The sequence below is a fragment of the Vicugna pacos genome, chromosome 6 (genome assembly GCF_048564905.1).
Source record: "Vicugna pacos chromosome 6, VicPac4, whole genome shotgun sequence".
NCBI classification, from domain to species: domain Eukaryota; kingdom Metazoa; phylum Chordata; class Mammalia; order Artiodactyla; family Camelidae; genus Vicugna; species Vicugna pacos.
In genome coordinates, this window is record NC_132992.1 from 53,095,272 (window position 1) to 53,118,957 (window position 23,686).

Genomic DNA, 23,686 nt, shown 5'->3' on the forward strand with positions numbered 1-23,686 from the left:
TCTTAAAGATTCTCATAAGCAAATATTCAATGGCTACATTTTTTCCAAGTTAGCATTTTTTTTTGAAGGATCTCATACCTAAAATTATTTTAGCCTACCTTAGTTTATCATACAGGCAATTCTAGGCTATAATGTGATACCCTAGAACATCTGGGCTTTGAAGTACATGGGATAAAAGTATTTGTTCAAGACAGTGAGGAAATGGTATGTGTATCACATGCCAATCAAAGTTGGGGCGAGGGAAAGGAGGAGAATGCGCTACATTTGGCTGGTGCAGCATGCCACTTCCCAGCTGTCAACACATTCAGCAGACAGACGGCTCAATGGAAGTCATGCAACAAACTTGACCAAGTACCAAAGTCAAGAAGAAGTACCCCCAGGCTTGTGAGAAGGGGAAAAGGCTCTCTAGGACACAACTACAATTAAAATGTTACCATGAAACTTCAGAGCCACTATTCATTTCCTTATATCTGAATTTCTTTCTGAGGTGGGGTGTTACCCATTTTGAAATATTTCTATTTAGAGATTCAGAAAACCCACCACTTTATTTTCAAGAATAAATAATATGAAGAATTATGATCCCTTGACTTTATATCAGTGGGATGATTTTCTTCACACATTTTTAAATACTGAGGAAAATCCTGATATAAATGTAAACAGAGACATTCCACAGTTGAAGCAAAATGAAAATGAATATTGGCTCTTACCTTAAGTTTTTATTAACTGTTACAGTCAGTAGAAATGACTACATGAACAAGGAGTTTAATGAGGTGTTGGCATGCTATGAAATTCATTGAAAGAGATTGTTCTACCTTCACACACTATCTCAGGCAGAGAACTGCACCCTTCTCTGCTAGTTCCAACCACAGAGTTCTAGGTACAGGTTAGCCACAGATAAAACAAAAAACAAAAGAAAATTACAGGAGTTACAAAAGAGGAAGAAAAGTTCGAGTTATAAAGAGAAAGAACAGTTCAATATTATATACCTGAACAATGTGCGCTAGTCAGTAGGCACTCATAAAGGACCAACATTTACATTTCTCTGTATATAAATTTTACAGATACTAAAATATCTTATAGCTCCAATTCTGCAGCCACTTTCTCACCTATTGCAATTTAGTTGGTTTTTGAACTTGCTACCTTTGCCTCTGCCCATCCCAGTATAATTATTCAGAAGATTCCAAGTCCAGTATGGAATGGATCTGATGTTAAACAAACCTTGCCATTTGGAAATGCAGAATATAAGCTATAAAACATTTTTGTTGTTCAAGCGTCTGAACTGTTGGCTATCAGAGGTACACAACAGACTTTGAGAACTGCTGATAGTCTATAACCCCCTTTTTTTTTTTGGAGTGTTCAAAATGAATTGTTTATAGAACATTTCCTCATAGAGTTGAAAAAAATCCTGGAGTGGGAGTCAAATTCTTCCATTTCCTTGTCTAGTGATTCAGTATCTTTAATTACACTGTGGTAGGAGTATTATATTACATCAGTGACTTTTAAACTGGCACACAGGGACAAGGAGAAACCCCTTCCCCCCAAGGAATGAATACATCAGATCAGAATCACGTAGAAAGTTTTTCCTAAATTCCTTGATCCCAAAGATTCTGCTGTAGGAGCATCTCTCTGCCTGCCTACTGCCCCTCCCCTGAACCTGCTGAGAATCCATCCCAGAGCAAGAGGAAGGTACCTATCCCTTAGGTGAGTTGGACACAAAAAACAATGTGAAAACCATTGTTCATCGCCAAATTTGGCCTAAGCTATAGATACCATGACATAAAAATGCAATTTGTAGAGCTAGTGGGAAGGAGGAAATGGAGAGTTACTGCTTAATGGTTAGAGTCTCTATTTGGGATAATGAAAAAATTTTAGAAGCAGTGGTGATGGTTGTGGAACATTATAAATGTAATTAGTGCCACTGAATGCCACCTCACAAAATTTGCCATTTTAACCATTTTTATGTTTATACTTACCACAATTTAAAAAGATAATGTTATATACCCACACTCACTGAATTAGACACTTTAAACAGGTGACCTGTGTAGTATGTGAATTACATTTAATAAAGCTGCTAAAGAATAGAATTTGTATGTCTGTACAGAGTTAATAGCTCAGTCTTATTTCCTGATGAAAGTTTTGTTAGAATAGTGTATGAGATGTTCTTTTCAGTGTTCCAATTGAAAACTCATGCTTTTTCTTTAGTTATTCAGCTCCAGTGCCAAAAACACTCAATTTCTCTCATCCATTATTAAGTATTTACTCCTAGATCATGGAGAAAGGTCATGAGGGGAAATTGTTTTTGATGACTAATAATGTTAGAGTAGGACCTGGAGAGAAGGTGGCTTCTGAGGCCAGAGAGCAGGTGGAAGAAGAACTGGCCTGTTGGCAGAGCACGTGGAGAGGCTCTAACAGTGCTTAAGTACACCCTGCTACTTGTTACTTTGGTACCAGACATGTCACACTTAGCTTCAGATATTTTATTCATTAGAGCATATAATTATTTTATCAGAAAAGCATATCTACATCTAAACACAGCCTGCAGCTCAAGGTTTTGAACACATTTATTATATGCTGTCAGAGAAAGAAAAAAATAGTTTGGATTTCATTCTTTATAGTTCCACTAATCTCCCTATTAACGGATAAATCAGAGAACATAAAACTGACATTTAAATGTCAATGTGATGTGTTTGCCCATATTTCATATTTAAAACTAAGCATCTACTGAAACTTACCTTTGCATGTTTCCAGCTTCATAAAAGAAAGTATTTAAATATCTCATTTCCCTCCTATAATTCTGGTTTAAAAATATCTGTATACATAATACTTTTTAAGAACACAAAAAGACATTTTCTACCCATGCCTCTCTACCTTATATAAATTTTACAGGTCACTAAATGTTGGGTTAATATTTTGATCTACCCAAAGCCAAGTAACTCAATGAAATTTTTACTTAATAAGGAGGATTTAACATAGGTTGTTTTATATCATATATTTGTAACTCAGTATTCAGAAAGCAGTCTATTAGACAGGAAACTCAGTGTCCAAGCTGCCAAGTTTTACAAATCCATTTTCATATTTAACAGATGTCCCTCTCACAAGGCGGTGCTGAGTTACAAATGTAGTTGTGAACAATGGCAACACTTGAAAATTAAACCTCTAAATGCTAATGCTCTTAATTCCCTGCATGCATTTCCTAACTAAGCAGGTTGTTAGAGTGCAATCATATCTATAAAACATGACATTATGGGAGGTATCAGGAAAATTATTACAACTACAGCAATAGAGCGAGAGCTCTCAGCCTCTTGGTCAGTATTGGACTGAGTCTTTGCCACTTGAATTTGTTGAAGTGCAGGTCCTTGCATTTTAGGATAATCAACATTATTCCTTCCTTGGTGAAACAGTATGTATTCCTATGACTGTGTAATTAGCAAAAATATCTGTCAAACTTGGTAAGACAGACCAAAGAATCCATCTTGGCAGTACACTTAGATTTTCATTGTTTTCATAATAGGAATCTAACACTATGCTAGTTTATCTCAACAAATGGCTCATTCATGGATTAAAATATTCTTCATAGCTAGGGCCATTTGCTTAAAAAACGTACCTCCATTAGCTGCTCATCCAGTTTTACTTGTTTCTTTTTCAGGCCTTCATTTTCCAAATGAATTGTTTCAAATTCTCGTTCAAGGGAATTCATCTGACTAACCTGTTAAAAACAACAACAACAACAAACCCTTAAGAAAAAAAAAAAAACACCTGAGTTGCTCTACTTTATTTTGACAAATTTACACTAGTCAGAAATCTCAACTCATGAAAGAAAACTGAGTTCATTCATCGAGGGAAAACAGCATACAGTATAATTCAGTGCCTTGATTACATTTAAGTAGTCTAGTTTTTTATGTTTAAAAAAAAATTGAAGTATAGTTGATTTACTTTTTAATCACCACTCCTCACATAGAATAGGTTCCTTAAGGCAGGTGGCTTTACTGACAATGGTCATAACTCTCACAAACTTAAAAAAAATTTATGAAAATTTTATAATGAAAGTAAATGACTGTTCATCATTCTTCCCAGATTTTTAAACAAACAATAATTTTCAGAAGAGGAAGGAAACATAGGCATACCTTGTTTTATTGCACTTGGCTTTTACTGAGCCTCACAGATAGGGAGTTTTTTTACAAACTGAAAGTTTGTGGCAACCCTGTGTGGAACACGTCTACTGGTGCCGCTTTTCCAACAGCATCTGCTCACTTTGTGTCTCTGTGCCACACTTCATAATTCTTGCAATATATCAAACTTTTTAATTATTATATTTGTTATGGTGTTCTGTGATCTTTGATGTCACTACTACAGCTTGCTGAAGATGATGGTTGTTAGTATTTTTTCAGCAATAAAGATTTTTTTAAAGTATTTATGTTGTTTTTAGACTACAGCATAGTGGAAATATAACTGTTCTGTGACTCACTTTATTGTGGTGGTCTGGAACTGAACCCGCAATACCTCCAAGGTATGCCTGTGGTGAAAACTCTGAGTTTTAGTTTAGAAAAAGAAAGAAAGAAAAGTAACAAACAAGAACTCCCAGAGTAACATTGGTCTAGAACTCTAAGTTAGAACAAAGAATAGAAAGCAAACTGAGTGGTGCTACAGAGGTTTAACCACATGGTAGCCAACCTCCAAGATGGTCCCCGGTGATTCCTATCTCCTGGTATTCACAGCCTTGCAATATCCCCTCCCACACTACACCAGAGTTAGTCTGTGTGACCAACAGAATAGAGCAGAAATAATGGTGTGTCACTTCTGGGATTAGCTTATAAAACACACTACAGCTTCCATCTTGGTCTTTTGGGATCACTCTCATATCACTCATTGCCACATTCTGAGATAAGGCCCAGGTGGTGAGGAGCTGAGCCTCTGGCAATCAGCCAGCAAGGAACAGAAGCCTCCTCCTAACAGTGATACGAATGAACGTGAAAGTGGATCCTCTGGTTCTGGTGAAGCCTTCAGGTAAATGCAGCCTCATCTGATATCTGGACTGCAACCTCAGACCTGAGAAACCCTGAGCCAGAACCACTCAGTTAAGCTGCTTCCAAATTCTTGACCCACAGAAACTGAGACAATAAATTTTTGCTGTTTTAGTTTGTTACAGAGCAATAGATAACTAATATAAACCATATTAAGATATTCCTAATATTGAGGGTATATATATGTTTTACTAACTTGTAAAGGCTTGTGATATTAATGAAGATGATTACCATCCTCTCTATGAAAACTTAAATTACTCCTTTTCAGTGATCACCCAGTCAAAAAGAACTATGCTACTGTTTTGACAAGATTACAAAAGCACAGATATAAGGAAGAACCAGAGTATGCCATTGTAATCATTTCCTTGGAAGCATGCAGGGGAAGCAACATACACTTAGGGACGCATCACAGTCAGAACAAAGACACTGGTATAAACTCGCAAAAACTCACTTTCCTAGTAGTAGGAGATCGTTCCTTCTGAAACTGTTCACACTCTCTCTTTAAGCTCAACTTCTCCTGCTCTGTGGGCTTCACAGTACCTGATGAGTTCAGATGTTTTTGGTGCTTAGGAGGAAGAAGGTTGGACTCCAGTTGACGGACCTAAAAACAAGTGTAAGAGAAAGAAGTGCTAATAAATAACCACCCAGCCAGGAAAAACAAAAAGCAAACATAAGGAAAGTTTTTATTCAGTACTTGTGTTTTGTTCTGTTATAAAAAAAACTTTTTCCAGTCAAGTCTGCCAATTCTTTCTTTTTAACTTTTAAAATTATTTATTATTATTTTTTAATTGAAGTATATAGATCTGCCAATTCCTGAAGCCTACTTTTTTGGATTTGAAAGGATCCTCCCTAGACAAATCTATCTTTCGTCCAGTTGGGTCTAAAATCCCAACACTGAATGGATCAGACAGGGAAGTGGGCACTTCTGGCTCAGCCAAACCACTGAGAATCGCGATGTGGCTGCCAAGAGAACAGACATAGTCCTAGGCACCTTTGCTCTGCTGTAAGCATAACTTTTAGGAGTGAAGGGAGTGACAGTTCCAGTGACTTTGTATTGGAGTCTTCACACCTGAAACAATGCGTTTACATCAACTAAGTTCCATGAGGACAGCGACCATGTTTAGTCTTGTTCAACACTGTAACTTTACTGACAGCAGAGTTTCTGGCACAGTGTAGGCGTTCTAAGTGAGTATCTGTGACTCTTAAAAAAGAGAGTTCCTCCTTCAAAGAGGTATTTAAGCGTAGGTTAAACATAGTTGGTCGACTACTTAGCAGAGGTAAAGACTTTAAATATCAGTGTAGTTATTGGAAAAGATTATCTTCAAGGACCATTCTAACCTTGAAATGCTGAGTCTTTAAAAAGGGGTACCTTTTCTCTTGCAAGGACTTAGACCCATAAGATTTGAGTCTAGTTTTGCCATTTTTGTACTACCAGTCTCAGCAGCTAGCCTACTTGAATGAGGAATATATGGTTAACATAATTTCCATTCATAAAAGCACAGATTTAAATTTACCACTGCTTATATGAAATGAAAAACATGATATAGACATATGATAAAATTATATTGCAAGTAAATGATAAATTATACATTCTGAAAATAAGTCTCCTGCAGCAGAATACTCAAATCCATACCCTAGAATCACTGCAATCATCTCATTCATTTTCAAACACACACCACCATGTGCAACTTTTCAACTTACCTTCTCCCGGGAGTGTATGAGTTCTGCTTTGGTGTTCTGGACCACTGTTTGGAGTCTCTCATTCTCTTGCCAAAGCAGCTGTTGTTCCTCATTCATCAGGTAATCCAACTTGTCCCAAGACAGCATTTGCTGTTGGTTATGGAATCCTGATGGATAGGTGGCTATTTCTGGAGCCCAAATCTTAGGAGAGAATTGCAGAGTTAAGCCTTAAAATCAAGCTGATTTCTGTTTTGAATGTCTTCTAATGAGAATGAGCACATGTATATTTAGGTATAAATAAAACAATATTCTTGGGTTTTGACTTTTTCAAAAAGGTTTGGAAAATCTCTGCTTAAAACAGTCTTTGATAAAATAGAAACATCAAATCTAATAGCAAAGATGACTGCAGGGCAATTCCTAGTTCCATACAGGACCCAAGTGCACAGAGATTGGTGGCCTTAAAAATTACCTCATTTTTATGAAGTTATTCTTTGAACCCAAATAACTACTCTTTTGGTTAACAGAGGGTGCAAAGAGAACTCTGAAGTTTACTGCTAACTTGGAAGCTTTAACATGCTGAACTCTACTTTCATTTTCACACATGCAATCATAATCCTTTTTTAGAATCCAAAGCACATATCATCCATGTAATTAAGGTCTGAACTCAGGAATATGCTTTAAGTTACCACAGTGATTTTTTGGATCCTGAAAAGTGCTTTAAAAATTGTTCATAAAGGTAACACAACTAGATAAGGCTTTGACTTTTAAGCCAAAGTATGAAAAACAAAAAAAAAGGTACGATATCATTTTGAGACAAATGTCAGCCCAGAAGTAATCTGGAAACAACTATTATGTTTTTGTTTTTGTTTTTTAATCACAGTTAAAGAAAAGGATTACCAAGAAATAAAGTAGCAGAATTTAGTGCCTCCTTTTATGTAGGACAAAATCTTAATATCTACCAAGGCTAACATCCATACATTGTTCTTAATTTGCACACAGATGAAGCAGCGTTGTGATATATTAAAATGAGACACACTTTCTACAACATCAAAATGTTTTAGTTTTATTACTACAAAATAACTCAGCCATGGTCTTCTGACTTGAACAGTACAAAAAATAACCTTGTCATTATAGATCCATTTATGTGAAGTTCAGAAACCAGCATCCCTAACCTATGGTTGCAGAAGGTAGAGAAGTAGTTCCCTTGGGATTATCAACTGGAAGGGATACAAGAGAGCCTGCTGGGTGCTGGAAATGTTCTATATTTTGAGCTAGTTACACAAACACAAATATATATACATCTATATATAGGTAAAATATCATACATTAGTGTATACATATATATGTATAAAATTAATTAAGTTATAGACTTAAAATTTGTGCACTTTGCTGTATAAAGTCATACCTCAACAGAGAAGAAATTACCTTGTCACCAGCATTCTGAAGTTGCTTGTGTAACAACATCACTTCTTGTTTTAAAGCCTCCTTTTCCTGCTGAGTCACTCGCAGGTCAGATTTAATCTGGGACATTTGCAGGTTTACATTCTGCAGGGTGTCTTCTAAATTCTGAACCTGCATCATGAGAACAATCTCACACTGCGACACAAATCCTCATGGTCTCATCTGTAGCACGTCCACATACAAATGAGCTAAGACAAGAGAACTCCAAGTCCCCTTCTTCTTCTACTTACTATATCCAGCTCTTTTCCACAGCTCAGTAGAAACCCAGGATGTTATGTATCTTTACAGGATGTTTAATTATGTTTAGGACAGCAATGAACTATGTCTAGAACAAGGTATTGCTGATTTAGTCATCTGGTATATTACCAACTAATATCTTTCAAAACCAGTGAGTACCAACCAGCATCACAAAAGATGGTTTTACTGAATTTTGTGGGGTTGGTATATAAAGAAAGGACCTCTTGGTTGAAAATAAAAACATATCTTTGTAGAACCCTACTCCATGCTAAACATCTCATATATATTTCAGTTAAAAAAAAGTAAGTTGGTAAAAGGAATGTTGATAGAGTTCTTTAACTATAAAAGGACGTGAACCTGCTCTATAAATCCTATTTCTAAATTAGAAACAACCATTCATTTTTACACACTATTCTTAAGCTTTCATAAGTAAGTAATCTCATAATGATGAGATAACCTCAAAATTATTTCATAATAATGAACTTTGAAGGAACTGTTGTTCAGTCATTTCACTATTCTGTAAGCATGTGTCAAATATGAGTTACACTGAATCATTTTGAGCCCTCTTCAGCCACTTTCACCTGGAACATTCTTTCCACTGGGGTTCTGTTGGAAGACTTAGGAAAATATTAACTGTGAGGATGAAACAAGAATTATTGACATACTTTTTCCTGTGAAGCCACTAGCTGTGACTTTAAGCTTTCATTTTGGTGTTCCCAAGACTTCTGTTCCTGCTCCATAGTAGCAATTCTGTGCTCTAAAACACTTGATTTTGCCAACTGTTTCAGGAAAAGAATAGAGTTAACAGGGCATTTTTGCAAACATGTCTAGTCTCAATTCATATGCCTACATTTATACTGAAAGAATCAAGTACCATCTCTTTACATGGGGGATCAGGGCAAGGTAAGAGAGATGTCTTAACTCCCTTTTCAATTTGCTTTTAAAAAATATATATATATATACGTATATATATTTTTTAAATTGAAGTATAGTCAGTTTACAATGTTGTGTCAATTTCTGGTGTACAGCATAATGCTTCAGTCATAATAGGAACATACATATATTCGTTTTCATATTCTCTTTCACCATAAGTTACTAGAAGATATTGAATATAGTTCCCTGTGCTATACAGTATAAACTTGTTGTTTAACTCCCTTTTCTACCTTTAATTTTGAGGAGTCTCTTCTCTTTGGGAATTTCCATTTTTCTTTCTCATTGCCTCGTGTTTTGTGGGTGAGATGGTGGGCTGGAAGGCAGTTAGAAACCTCAAGAGTGTGCCATAATAGGAAATATGGACTGCCTATGAAGGCAGGTGGAACAAAAGCAGTGTTTTTGGAATTGCTAGGGAACACATAAAAAAAAAAAAAAGCCTATGTAATGTAATGGGTTTCAGATTATTAAATACAATAATATTTATATTATATAGGTATAATAGTGATATATTTAAATAACATTGTATATTAAGTAGCATGGTTACTTATTAAAATGAGACAAACTTTATATTACTATATTTAATAATATAAATACTAAACAACAAATCCAGACTCTTACTAAAATCCTCATGGTCTCAGGTCACAAAATGCCAGCCACAGTGCTGCACCAGAAGACTTTCAGGCTAACATGGCAGGCCCATGTGCCACTGTGCATTATGGAAATGCTCATCATGGTACACATTGTACAATGACGGTAAAAAGTCTTATTTTTACTACCTTATCAACACAGCCATTTAATTCTTCACTTAGAGCTTCCTTTTCTTCAAGCAGTTTTTCATTGTAGCTTAGAACACTAGAAATCTTCTGCTGGAAGTCAGAGAGATCCGGACATCTGTGCAGCTGTAAGAGATAAACAAACGAGCCCTCCCATCACATCTCATGGCTGTGTTTATAAAGATTTATTTATAAACAGGGCATTTTCATGGCTGCTGCTATCTCCCTATCTGTAGATATTTCAGAGGACATATAAACTCTAGGGGACTATAATTAACTTTAACAAAATGTTCCCTGCTGGTTTCTCCTGATTCTCCAACTGACTGAAATGTCTGCTCAGATAAAATCAACGAGACATTGTTATCTATGGTCCTAGCTTTCTGTTTCACCTTCAGGGTAAAATAAATAACATACTGCCATTCTGTCATCAGTTTAACTTATGTACATATGGCACAAAATGTTTTCCTCATGCTTTTTTACCTAGAAAAAATCTTTTCCAAAATCTCAGCCAAGACTATAGGATTGGCATCAACCAAATTCAATGTATCAACACAAGGGCAAGTTTAAAGATAAATCAGTCAGTATTTTTAGCTTGTTCCATGTACCCTTCCCTCTGGAAGATGCCTAAACTGACTTGTTTAGTAAAATGTTGCTGGTGTGGACACACTGGCTTCCTCCTCTCTAGTTGGTGGAACCAAGACAAACCAAAGACTTGTTCCTTTTCAGCATCAGCCTTGGCACTACTGACATTCTGGGCCAGGTTAATTCTTTGTTGAGGGGGGTTGTCCTGTGTGCTGTAGGGTGGTTAACAGCATCTCTGGCATTACCTATTACATTCCAGGAGCGCCTGCCCCTCCTCATACACTGGCTGTAAAAACCAAAATTGTCCCTAGATATTGATAAATATCCCGGGGTGAGGGAGGACTCCCCGTCTCCCCACAGTCACTGCTTTAAAGAAGCTGAGTGTTTCTCACACTTCTTAACCCTTTCCCATAGTTCATATGTTTTTAATTTCCCTCTTCATGTGGCTTTCAAATCTTTAATTATTACTATTATGATTTTATGGCCATCTTTCTACTTTCTGCCTTAAGTTCTTTTACATTTAGCTTTAGGAATAGCATGACAAAACAGACTTGATGGGTTGAATCCTGTCTTCAGCTGGCAACAAATCCAGCATACCTTAAAAATCTAACCAAGTCGGGATGTAGGAAAATGTACTTTGAAGTACCTGGGCACTGGTTTAATAAAGGACACTTCTGCTTTTCTCACTACCTCGCCTCCCCATCCCCAGATGCTCACAAAGCCTGGTGCCATTTTGGGTGTCTACTGACTGGCGTGCGACTTCTGCTGATGTTATTTGTGTTTCCCTTCAGTGCAACAGATAGTACAAGGAAAAATGTTTTGTGAACAAGGAATCCTTATGTCATACAGAGCAGCACATGTTTGCTAGGTCCAAGCTGCCTGGCAGCAACCGTGGGCTGACACCATCCTCCTCTTGTGATCCAGAAGAGTCCAGGTGCCACGAACACCTTCCTACCAGAGGCAAACAGGGCTCACTGTTTTCCCATCTCACTATTTACATCAGTGCTTCTAAAATTATGCAATAAAAATATGCCAAATGATGTTCTCATTATGCTATTTTACTCCCAACTCTGCTCCTTGTCTTCTGACCCATAGCTTGGCAGGATCACAAAGCACACACTTCCCATGCTATGAATTTGGAACCCATCATTATCATCTGAAAGACTAAACAACAGACAGAAAAAGGTAAAGGAGAAAAGTATGCCCCAGTTAATTAGGATGAATTTGGTAATAACAGCTTTGGAATACTTATACACCACAGAAGGGCCTTTTTACTTCTGGAATGTTTACGTGGACAGACAGCTTCTGCTATGGCAGAAAAGATATACTTTGCACAGCAGCATCTGACTTGAAGAGGTTCTTAAAAGCACCTATCAGGTAACAGTTCTCTATTAGGCATTATGAGAGACACAAATTTCCTGAGTCTTATAATCCTATTAGGAAATCCGGACTTACAGGAGTCAATTAAAGATCAAACATCGCACACTCTATATTTCAGCATTCAGAGAAGGATACATTTATGCTCACAGGCTAAATAGATATGAGAGAATTTTACAATCTAAGGGTATCATAATATTAAAGTAATCCTTTGGTGAAGCACATAAATAAAATGGAACAACTAAATCCTCCCGTTGTAAATCAGGATTGCTCAAACTCAGAGAGTCCTGTACTCATTGAAAAATTCAGAATAAAGAGTAAAATTAGACAATGTTCAGAATATAACTTTAAGGTGAACCCTCTTCTATATTTAAAAGTAGATCTTTGTTAAAAGTAGAAATTTGAAATATGCTCCTTAAAGCCAAATTCATAGACGAGACTGCATCCCTGATAATCCTTTAGAATCTACTCTTCTGCCCAAGGTAGAGGCCTCAAATTCACTATGAGAAAACGGGACAAGGCACCAGCTTCAACTGTGTCTCACATACCTGGGTGAATAGCTATTAAAGTTATGAGCAAGAACATGTTTTTAGATAAACTAATATTACTTTGACACCTGGCCAGGAGCAAGTAGAACAATACATTTCTTAAACTGAAGTGGTTGTGATTCATTTATAATAATAGTATTTCAGTCTCCAACATATGTAAGTTATATAACTAGAACAACATTTAAAGAATCAGCAATCAAAACCCTGATAAATAGGTTTGAACTGCAAGCCCTCGACTTTACTAAGCAGTAAGCTAGTTAACAGGACTCAGTAAAAAGGATATTTGGTGGCTAGAAAAGACGGACCAGCAGGTAAATATTCTGCTAGCCCCCGCGCCCCGCCTAAGCAGCACACGGTCTTACTTGTTTTATTTTCTCCAGTTCATCTTTGAGAAGGAGGTTTTCCTGTTCCACTATATGAGTCTGTATTTTAACTTCAGAAAGTTCTGCCTCCAGAGAAGACACTAAAGTGGAGGACTAAGAAAAAAAATGAAAAAGTCAAATAATACACATATTCATTTAGCCCGAGGAAACTCAATAGGTTCACAAAAGGCAGCATTAAGGAAACACGAGTGCAAATTCAGTGACATGCTGTTTTATGACCATTTGTCCTTATACTCATTAGAACTAACCAAAACTACCTTTTAAAAGACTTTCCACTAAAATGGCATGAACATGATTTCTAAGTTCATTTTTGCGGATTTTCCCACCGTAAAGTTACTATCTTTCTCTTGGGGGAGATACTTGAGACCACGCACATTGTTTTTCCTTAAGCTTTTGCTTATACATTTTAGTGTCCGTCAGTGGATTTTGTTTACAACAATCATTACTCTGGTGTTTGCCTAATGAAGACTTTGTTTCCTTCTTTCTTTCTACATTTATTAATTGGAGTTCTGTAAGGAAGAGCTGGTACTTCTTCTCCCACCCCTTTACTTATTCAATTTTTTATAACAGTACAGACCTATAGATATTTATTTTATTCTAAATTTATTTTATAATTACATTTATGTTATGCTATACTTAACTTTGTTGATCAACTTATTGAAGCTTTGACCATTAGGAGTTTCTTGGGGTTGTGCACTGTGTCCTTTCGACATCCCCCGTCTCTTTGAGCACTTTTTTCTTTCTGGCATGAGATGTTCTAGGCTCATCTTGAACTGTCCCTGCCCCAACCTTGGAATCAATCATTTTTCCAACGAGCCCTGGTTCTTCTTATAGGATAATAGTGTTTAGAAACCAGAATCTGGGCACTCCAGCCATATACACACATCTACACCTCTGTTGTATGTATCTGTCTATGTATTGAGAAACCCGAGCTGATACTAATTGATACTCAAGTTGATACTCAAATTTCAATCCAACATCAGAGGGTTCATTTTATCCTTCCCAGTTTTCCCACTTCCAAATTCCTTCTCCAGCAGTGAGAAACTCAGTTCTTATTACCTGCAATATATTTACTTATTTGTTCAATTCGAGTATATACAGAGTAGCTCAAGAATTACTAACATACACGCCCAAGAGAAACAGATTTACTGGCTAGATTATAGAGTATTTATGTGCACTTCTTTTTGTCTTAACCCTACAGTATACAGTCAAGATACTAATTTCCAAATTATGTATTTTCTTCCCCATTGTGGTTATGTTATCCATTTATAATAGAGTTAGGTTCATTTGTTAGTGTTTGTGTTCCATTTCCATACCCCCTCATCTTTATTTTTTGGACTGGTTTAAATTGTGTGTTTATTGAGGGGGCAGGTGAAAAGTATATGAAACATTACTATGGTGCTAAGTGTCAGAGTTATATGAAACGATACTCGGAAGTGCCCCTCCTTCCCCATCCCTTCTATCACATTCCCATTCCTCTCTTTCATCCCTTTCCTACTCTCCCCCTATAGGTAACCATCTCTTTAGTTACCTGGTTCACCATCCATGTATTTCTTTTGCACAAGCACATGTGTACTGTCTAATGTCCCCTTCTTAACCTGGATGTAGTATGCATACTCTACCCACTCTTAGACACTCTTTTGTGCTTTTCTTTTTTCACATAAGAGTATGTCCTGGAAATCATTTCATATCAATAGAGATTTTTCTCTTTCATCCATTCTTTCTTTCTCTTTTTTTAAAGCTGTGTAATACCACTCCATGGTGTGGCTACACCCACCACATTTATCCAACCACTCTCCTATGTATGAGCATCTAGGCTGTTTCCAATAGTTTGCAGTTACACACAATGCTGCAATGAATAATCAACACTGTGTGTATGAATTTTCATATTTTTGGAGGAGCATCTTTATGGTAGATTCCTAGAAGTCAGATTGCTGAGATAAAAGGTAAGTACACATGTAATTTTGTTAGGTATTGCCAAATTTCCTTCCAGAAGGACAGTATCAGTTTCCATCCCCACCAGCAATGTATGAAAGTGCCTGTTTTCCCAAAGCCTTGCCAACAGAATACGTTGTCATATTTTTTAACTGTTGCCAATCTCATAGGTGAGAAATGATATGGCAGTGTTGTTTTATTTGCATTTCTCTAATTCTGAGTAATTTAAACATTTTTTTCATAGTTTTGAGGGCCATTTTTTATCTCTTTTTTGTGTGTGAATTGTTCACGTGTTCTTCCCATTTTGCTATCAGATTTGGGTCCTAAGTCCTTTGATTTTTAAGAGTTCTTTACATAGTAGGGATATTGGCCCCACTCTTTGTGGAATATGATGCAAATATTTTCTCCCAGTTTGTGAGGTGTCTTTTGACTTTGTTTATGGTATTTTTTTGCCATGTAAAAATTTTAAATTTAATCTTTTTTTTTTTTGCCTCTACTTTATGAGTCATAGTTACACAGCCTTTCTCTACACCAAGGCTAAAGATGAATATCCCCATTTTCTTCTAAGTACTTGTATAGTTTTATCTTTTATGTTTAGACTCCTAATCCAATTAGTTTACCCTTATGTGTGATACAAGATATGGATCTAATTTTATCTACTTCTAAATGTCTACCCAGTTGTCCAGGCACCACTTATTAAAAAGTCCATCTTTACCCCAGTGACTTGAGTATCTACCTTTGTTACATACTGAGTTCCCATTTGGATTTGGGTCTAATTCTAGACTCTCTATTCCACTTATCTGTCTATTCATGTGCCAGCACCACTCTGTTTTAATTATTAAGACTTTATGTGTAAGAATTTAATGCAAGCATTTCTTTTCTTTCTTAGGATTGCTTCCAAAAAGGCTGTAGAGGAGCTGCAGAACATACCTGCACTTTGCAGTGTTCCAGTTCATCTTTCAGATTAGACTTCTCTTGTTCCCACTCCTCACATGTACTCTGACCTGGCTCTTCATCTTTCTGGCACAGCATTTCTGCCAGACGTTGATTAAGTTCTTGCAGTTCTTTCTGATTTTGAGAATTCTGTTGGCTAAGCTCTGTATTTTCCAAATCCAACTGTTGGTTTTTGGTTTTTAATTCTGAAATCTAATTAAAATTGAAATACGTTTTAAAAACTGTTACCATGTTTCTGCTAAAAAACATTTTCAGAGACTAGTTGTTTTTTCCCTCTTTATGCAGATAAAGTTGTATCACACACGCACACACATTTAATAACAGAAATGATACATACTCATTATTAAAAAGTCAGTTGATTCAGAAGTGTATGAAGAAGTGCTAGACACTCTGTCTAATCCCAGTCCACAGGGGTCCCCACTGTGCACAGCCAGATATGTATCCCTCCGGATTGTTTTCCAAGCATATACAACAGCCATAGACACATAAGTTTTTTTTAACAAAAATTTGCATCATTTCTGATGTTTGGATAGTCTCTTCTTTCCACTTACAATATCTTACAGACTCTTATCTTTCCAAGTCAGTGCATTCAGAAACCACCACATGCTATATTTTTAGTGGCTGTAGGGTGTTCGTGTATCAAGACATTCCATACTGTATTTACCCATTCTCACACTGATAGACATATAGGTTTGTTATCATTCCTTTAATTGTAAAGAAACAAAACAATCTTTTGGAAAATTCATTTATACATAGTAGCATTTTGTATTCAGGATCCTTTTTATAGAATTGGGGCAGCTGGGTTAGAAGGTATGCATACACATTACTGTTTTGATCGATACATCCAAAATGGCTTCCTCACAGTGCTACCAACTTACAGTCCTATCAGCAATGTCTGAGTACATCCATTTCCTCACTCTCTAGTACTAGATGGATAAATCTAATTTTTGCCAATCTGATAGGTGAAAACAAAGAAACTCATTTAACTTGCCCTTCCCTAATTACTAGTGAGGCTAACTAACCATCTTTTTATGTATTCTCTTCTATCTTTCTGTGACTTGACCATTCATATCAATTACCCATTTTTCAACAGGGTTTTGCCATTTGTAAGAGTACAAAATATGTTTTGGGTGTTAACATCTTGTCTATTTCAAGTGCTGAAAATACTCTTTTCCCAGGATGCCCTTGTCTTTGGACTGTTTCAGACAGATTCCTAATTGCCTTCCCCCGCACAATTGCATATTGTGAGATTATGCAAACTGGGCATTGAATGGCACAAGCTATCTAAATAAGTCATAATCCTGTGAAAATATATACCAATTAACCAGTGTTCTACATCTATAAAATTACGTTCTTAACTTTGTGCTTTCAATCATGGGGAGGAACGAGGAAGGAGCACACATTAATCAAAACCACAGGAAGGACAGAGCTAGTATTTGGTTTTAGAGGTAACATTTCTCTACTCCCACCAATTATAAAGCTTGTTTTAAGCATTCAGAGTCTAAAAATAATATATGCATTCTTATATTCACAAAAACCAGAAATCTAGTTTAAAATTAGCTTGAGGTGAGTTTCTATTTGAAACTCAGATGGTAAGATTTACAAACTTACCATTATTAGCTACATCTCCAGCAGCATGTGCTATAAATTTATACATTTCAAATAAAAAAAAGAGAAAATTTTAGAATCAGGAAAAGTTGGGAAATATTCTCTTCTTACCTGTTTCTTTAAATTTTCAACCGTCTTCTGAACTGCAGCTTTTTCCTGTTTTACAGTTTCTATTTTTTGCCTAAACAGAGAATGAAAATGTAACTTAAGAGTTAGGCTTTAAAAGTTGAAGTAAAATAGTTTTATAGTCCTTGCAAAAATGCCTTAAGAACATTTAAAGTATACGTCTTACCACATTTCTTCCTGAGATCCACTTAATTTCCCTAATTTCAGGTTTGAAATGCTATCTTCTTCATTTAAAGTAGTAATTTCATTTCTCAAAATAGAATTTTCCTCTTGAAGCTTCTCAGATTCATATCTGAAGTACAGAGATTTAAAAAAAAAAAGTTAGACACGGCAGTCATCTGGCATCTTTGGAAAATACTTTCTAGTAACTTCCAATTAAACAAGCATTCCATGCCAGTTAAAATGAAAAATCTAAATTAGTAGTCTCTTGGTACTTGGAAATCAAGCTATGACATATTGACTCATTTCTTTTGGGAAGTGAGAAATTCACTAAAAGACATTAGGTAGGTGTGGCTTAAACACTGGAGTATGGACACAGAAATGGAGACTCAATGCCCAGCCTGGCTGCTGCCTTTCCCAGTGGCAAGCATACGGCTCTGAGCAAATAACTTCATTTATTTCAGTCTCAAGTCCTGTCTACTCCTAAAAGACAAAAGCCATTTTACTAAGCTGCATTAGCTTTAGTTTTAAGCCCCAGGGTACCTAAAGAAAGAAAATTCACTACATAAACGAAGGGGCCACACTGAAGTGTACACTAATGTCTACTTTGCGATTTTTTTTCCATCTCATTATGATTTTTAGAACTAAAAAGGGTCTGAATAAGAGGAAAAACTTCACCCAGAATTTTTTGGGTTTTTTTTTCACACCATTAAGATATTTCAGACATGATGTAATATTTTACAAGTTTTTTTTAACTGAAATTTGTTAAAAGACTATTGCGATTATATATTATAAATCAAGTGAGCAGTGGTTCAAATTAGTTTCATTTTTGTCTTTATTCTTTAAGCACATTTGTTAGAATCTGATAGCTCTTCCATAAAATTACATGTCCTAAGATAAATTTCCATTATTTACAGAATGTCAGCATGTACTTCAAGTGATGTAAGTAAAAAACTAAACGCCACAAAACACAACATTTTTCCTATATTAGTATAAGAGAGTTCTTATCTATCAAATGAGTTAATAATACGCAAAAGGCATTCATTCTCATGTAACTGGTTTTATCGAAATGAGGAAAATAACTAACATTTAGCCAAAAAAAAAAAAAAACACCTATCCATCCAAATGAAGTGCCAGAAAAGAGTTAAAGACTTGACACACATTGACGGTGCACACGGTTAAACAACAAACACTCTCCATTATGAACTTTCACACCCCAAATGAATGACATTTATTTCCTAGAGCGGAAGGGAATGCCTCCTAGGCAGGGTTATTCTATTTGTTAATATGACACAGAAGCAGGAGGAAGTCTAAAGTACTGCTCTCTTCTCGAAGACTACCAGGTTAGTGTCTCTAGGCACAGCAAGCAGTGGAAGTTAGATTTGGTGAGGAGCTCTGTGGGATTCCGTGAGGTTGAGAAGGTACATACATTACCTCAGAAGCTCAACTTTTTGCTGCATCTCACTGCACGTGATTTGCAGGTCATGCATCATTGCCTTCAGCTCCTCCTCCTTTTCTCCTTGAGAAGGCATGTCTTTTTGCTTAACTAAAGTAGTGACTCTTTCCCTCAACTTTCTAGTCAGCTCCTGCAGCTTTTTTTTCTCCAGTTCTAACTCTGCAATTGTGGCCTGGCGCTGAAAATATTTGTCTTGAAGGCCTAAGAGAGCAGCGTTTTCCTCCAGGATAACTTGGTCCTCTACTACAGGCTTTTCTCGATGTGTCCGGAGTGTTCCATGGAGCCAGGCAATTTTGTGTGCTTTTACTTTATCTAGGAGCTGTGTATTCTCCTGCTCAATATACTGGTTTTCTTGATAACGTTCTTCTATAATACGATGTACTTTCATAACCTTCGGTGCGTGCTCTCCCAGTGTCCGATTTAGCTCAAGCACCTGCTCATCAGGTTCGACGTCCAGGTTATCTAAATGGGCTTCCCATAAGGAGAAGCAATCACACTGCAGCACTGCTCTTTCTTGCAGTTTCTCAATCTTGCCTTGAAGTTTCAGAACCAGAATATGCAGTTCCTCGTTTTCTCTTTTGACATCATTGTAACTCTTTTCCAGGCTAAGGAATGTTTCAGTCACTTCTTCAGCCTTCTTTAACTCATCCTGTAATCGGAACATTTCTGAAGTGAGTTCTTGGTTATTTTCTAGAGCCTCATCATAGCGTGTCTCCATCACTCTCAGCTCTTCCTGAAGAGACTCATTTTCTCTACTAGCGTCTTCATACAACAGTTTATACTTCGGAGAAGCTTCAGGGATTCTCTCAAGCACCTTTAATTTCTTCTTTAGCACAGAAACATCAAAAAGTAGGTCCTGCTTCTTTTCGGAAGCTCGCTCACAATCTGCACGTAAGATCATTAGTTGTTCCTGAAGCTGGCCAACCTGATTCTTCAGGTCCCAGGTCTCAGTCCTGGTCTCCTCACTATTTTCAAGCTCAGAAAAACTCTCTATTGATGCTTCAGACTCCTGTATTCTGACCTCTTGTTTCTGACCAGAGCTCGTCCCTGTACTTTCCAGATCCTGGACCTCATCACCTTGCAGGTCACTTAGGACACTCTGCATGGTTCCACTTTCTACTTGCTTCATTCGGTTTTGCAGTAGAAATGGTTCTGTTTGTTCCACAGAATTTCCCAAAAATCCAGTAGTTGGCTCATCTACACAAGAAGCCATTACTGACTCTGGCTCTAATTTTTGCAGCCTCTGTTGCAACCTAGAAATTTCAGTAGCCATTTTCACATTTTCTTTCACTGCTCGTTCATGAGCTCTCTGCAGGCTTAAGAGGACATCTCCATTCTCCTCCAACAGCTGCTCTCCTTGCTGGAGCAGGGACAGGGCTCCACTTCCTGCCACCTCCGCCCCTCCCATTGCCTGGCAGCCATTCTGAAGCCTGGAGGGAGGAGATGCCACCTGCTGCATTTCTTTAATTTTATTCTGGAGCCTGGAGATTTCTGTGCTCATCTCGGCCCTCTCTCGATCAGCTTTCTCACAGGTCGCCTTGTGGACACTCTCCATGGCCAGAAGCTTGGACATCATTTCTTGCCTCTCCTGGTCACGCTCCATTTCTAGCCTTTCAAGCCTCTGGCTGACCAGCTGCTCCGAGGCGCCTGCCTGGCACAGGACCTGCTCCCGGTCCTTCAGCTCTCTTTCATGATTGCTCTTCAGCTCAAGTATCTGGTTGGACAGTAGGCTTTGCTGACTTTCAGACACATTTCTTAGATCTTCCAGATCTCTGAGTAGCTGCTCTCTCTCAACAACCATGCTATTCAGATGTTCTTTGTATGTTTTCTCCAGCATCTCTCTCTCTTGGGTCAGGACCAGAGAAGCTTCTTTCTCTCTTTGGAGAGTCTCCTTAAGCTGCTCCTGGGCTTCTGCACACTCCTGGGAGAGCTCGTCCTTCTCAAACTCCCACTGGGACCTCTCCTCACGTTGCTGTTCCAGGAGCTCCTTCAGCTCTTGGCGGTAATGCCCCTCCAGACTTCGCAGAGCATTTTCACATCTCTCAGTGACTTTCTGACAGTCAGCCTGAAACTGGGCTTCTATCTGAGAGGTTCTTCTATCACACTCAGTTTCCAATTTTTCCCTAAATGTGGTCAACATACAGCATTACTGAAACTGCCATCAACTCTGGAAGCAAACAAAAAACATTTTCCCACACATAGATGCAGCAGCCAAGCAAATAATTTAGACATTTTCTAAAAAATGATCTTCATTTATTCCTATGTGATTCACTTACACTGAGAAGGGATCTCATCTGTGAGAGCCAACACTGGCAGTCATAATCAATTTAAAAGACTTACTTACCTCTCTGCATTTAAGAAGGAAAATTTAGAAACCAAGTTCCTTGGCATAATCCCAGATGTATTTGTTTATGGATCTGTAGCCAAAAACTTAGACTGATACTTCACAAATGTTCAAGTGCATATTAACCTAAACCCTAACTTGGGAAATACATAAAATTCTTTCATTTTAATTAAGTATCCATTGGTGGATAGTAGTCATATAAACCACACATATTAACAAACTTATTATGTTTTGCTTTTTATTTAATAAAGTAGCACTAAGTTAATCAAAGTATGAAGCACCAAAGCCCTCAAAAGTATCTCAGATTTCATGCAAGAAAAGTAAGCACAAAATGGTGTTTAATAACTCTGAGGAAATGTAATCTTGCCTAGAATCTAGCTTATAAATGACCTTTCTCAGAAAACAACAGGACTGAACTAGGAAGAAACCACATTTGCAATAATCTTGTCCTCATCTGGAACTGTAAAAGGTACACATCTGACACAAAAAAATACTTTCCTCTTAAAAAAAAAAAGTTTCAATAACCCCAAAGTAGGTTTATTAAATAATGGCAAAATAAGTTGAAAAACTAAAAAAGAACCCATGGGCTGTTATGTCTTCTGATTTTTCATAATCATCTCAATTGACTGGACTTCTGGTGCCCCTGAGGAATAGTGCCCCAGGTTGCTCCATTTCCCCCATTTTCTTACCTTCCCTCTCGGAGCTCCCTTTGGTGTTTTTCCAAGAGCTCTTTTTGCAATTCCTCTTTCTCAAGAGTGTGCTTCTCCACCAGGCTTTTGAGCTGCTCCTGGTGAAACTGTTCTAGTTCCTGAGTCAAGCCTCTCACCTTCTCCTCTGTCCAGGCTCCACTTTGAATGAATTTTTCCCTCTCTCCGTTAAAGCTTTCCTCCGCCCGCGCCAGCCTAGCCTTGAGCTCCATCTCATGCTCCAGCCTCAGCTCCTCCTGCAGGTGAGCCTTTTCCTCATCCCACTTCATTTGCAGTTGTTTCTTCTCCTCCTCAAGTGTGCAGGCAGCCATATGTTGTGCCTCCTTGAGCACCACTGCCTGGCCCTGAAGTTCTGCAATTTCATTTTTAAGGTCACTTATTTGTTTTTCCAAGGTGTGCACTTCATTCTCATACTTTTGCTTCATGTTCTCCCGCTCCTTTTCACAGGCAACCTTGGTTTCATCTAGCTGCTTTTCATAGTGGTGCACCTGAAGCCCGAAAGTGAAATAACCAGAGTGTTACTCAATTCAAGGCCTTGGAAATGCCACGGGGCAGTAAGTTCTTTTTTCCTATAAGACATTCCTCAGTTTCCTCATTTTGTTTTAAAGTAACAACTCGAAAGCATGTTAAATATTTTGAAGTCAGGCATGGTTTGCATTCCTTGTTAACTTGGTTGCATTTCTAGTTTCTGAACAGCTCTATTAAAACCGACTAAGCCTTCACATAGATATCATTTGTCTTCACAGGCATCCTTTCCAATTGCACACTTAGTGTCTTAACATGCTCAATTTAATTCAAATATCTCTTTAATGCCTATCAGGCCCTGTGGGGACACAAAGTTGGGTAAGACGAGCCCCTGTCATCAGGAAAAACCCACTCCAGATATGGTTATGACAAATACAAAAAAAGTACACTACAAGTCAGAATACAACATATTAAAAGTATAGGGAAAACAGCTACGATGTAACCCAGGGACTTAAAGGAGGGGGGAAAAATCACATTTGGTTGGGAGAATCCAGGAATGCAAGAGGTAGCATTTGATATAAACTCTGAAGGGTAGGTAGACTTTTAAGAGGTGGAAGGAGATAATAATAACACATGTCACAGCATGAGCAGGACAGTTTGATGGAGAACAGCAGACTACCTGGTTTGGCTGGAGGATAAGGTAACTCAGAGGACTGGGGGAAAAAAAAGAAGACTAGATATACCAGCTGAAGTGACATGGTGAAGGTTTTTGGAGACCAAGATTCAAAACTTGTACCTAATTGAGGTGGTAATGCTATATCAAAGGGCTTTTAAAATTTTTTATTGCGATTTTTTTAATGAGTTGGGAATAATGTAATGACCTGCAAGTTCCATGGTTGCTAGGGCTGAAGATACTACATTTTTAAGAAACTCTCTC

The 23,686-nt window shown here is 37.4% G+C and overlaps 1 protein-coding gene across 7 annotated transcripts in view; it reads right to left on the reverse strand.

The window, feature by feature from the left end:
* Positions 1-23,686, reverse strand: part of NIN (ninein) — a 93,260-nt gene that overhangs the window by 10,086 nt on the left and 59,488 nt on the right. For 4 of the 7 annotated variants that reach the window (XM_072963031.1, XM_072963035.1, XM_072963034.1 and 1 more), the window contains 12 exons: positions 22,267-22,772; positions 19,212-21,356; positions 17,785-17,910; positions 17,604-17,673; positions 15,861-16,076; positions 12,975-13,088; positions 10,109-10,231; positions 9,065-9,178; positions 8,127-8,273; positions 6,723-6,902; positions 5,473-5,622; positions 3,605-3,706 (listed from right to left, as the gene is read on the reverse strand). In XM_072963031.1, coding sequence (XP_072819132.1) covers positions 3,605-3,706; positions 5,473-5,622; positions 6,723-6,902; positions 8,127-8,273; positions 9,065-9,178; positions 10,109-10,231; positions 12,975-13,088; positions 15,861-16,076; positions 17,604-17,673; positions 17,785-17,910; positions 19,212-21,356; positions 22,267-22,772 — 3,993 coding nt within the window. The remainder of the gene's footprint in view (positions 1-3,604; positions 3,707-5,472; positions 5,623-6,722; positions 6,903-8,126; positions 8,274-9,064; positions 9,179-10,108; positions 10,232-12,974; positions 13,089-15,860; positions 16,077-17,603; positions 17,674-17,784; positions 17,911-19,211; positions 21,357-22,266; positions 22,773-23,686) is intronic. The other 3 variants (XM_072963037.1, XM_072963036.1, XM_072963032.1) reach the window with 2 other exon arrangements.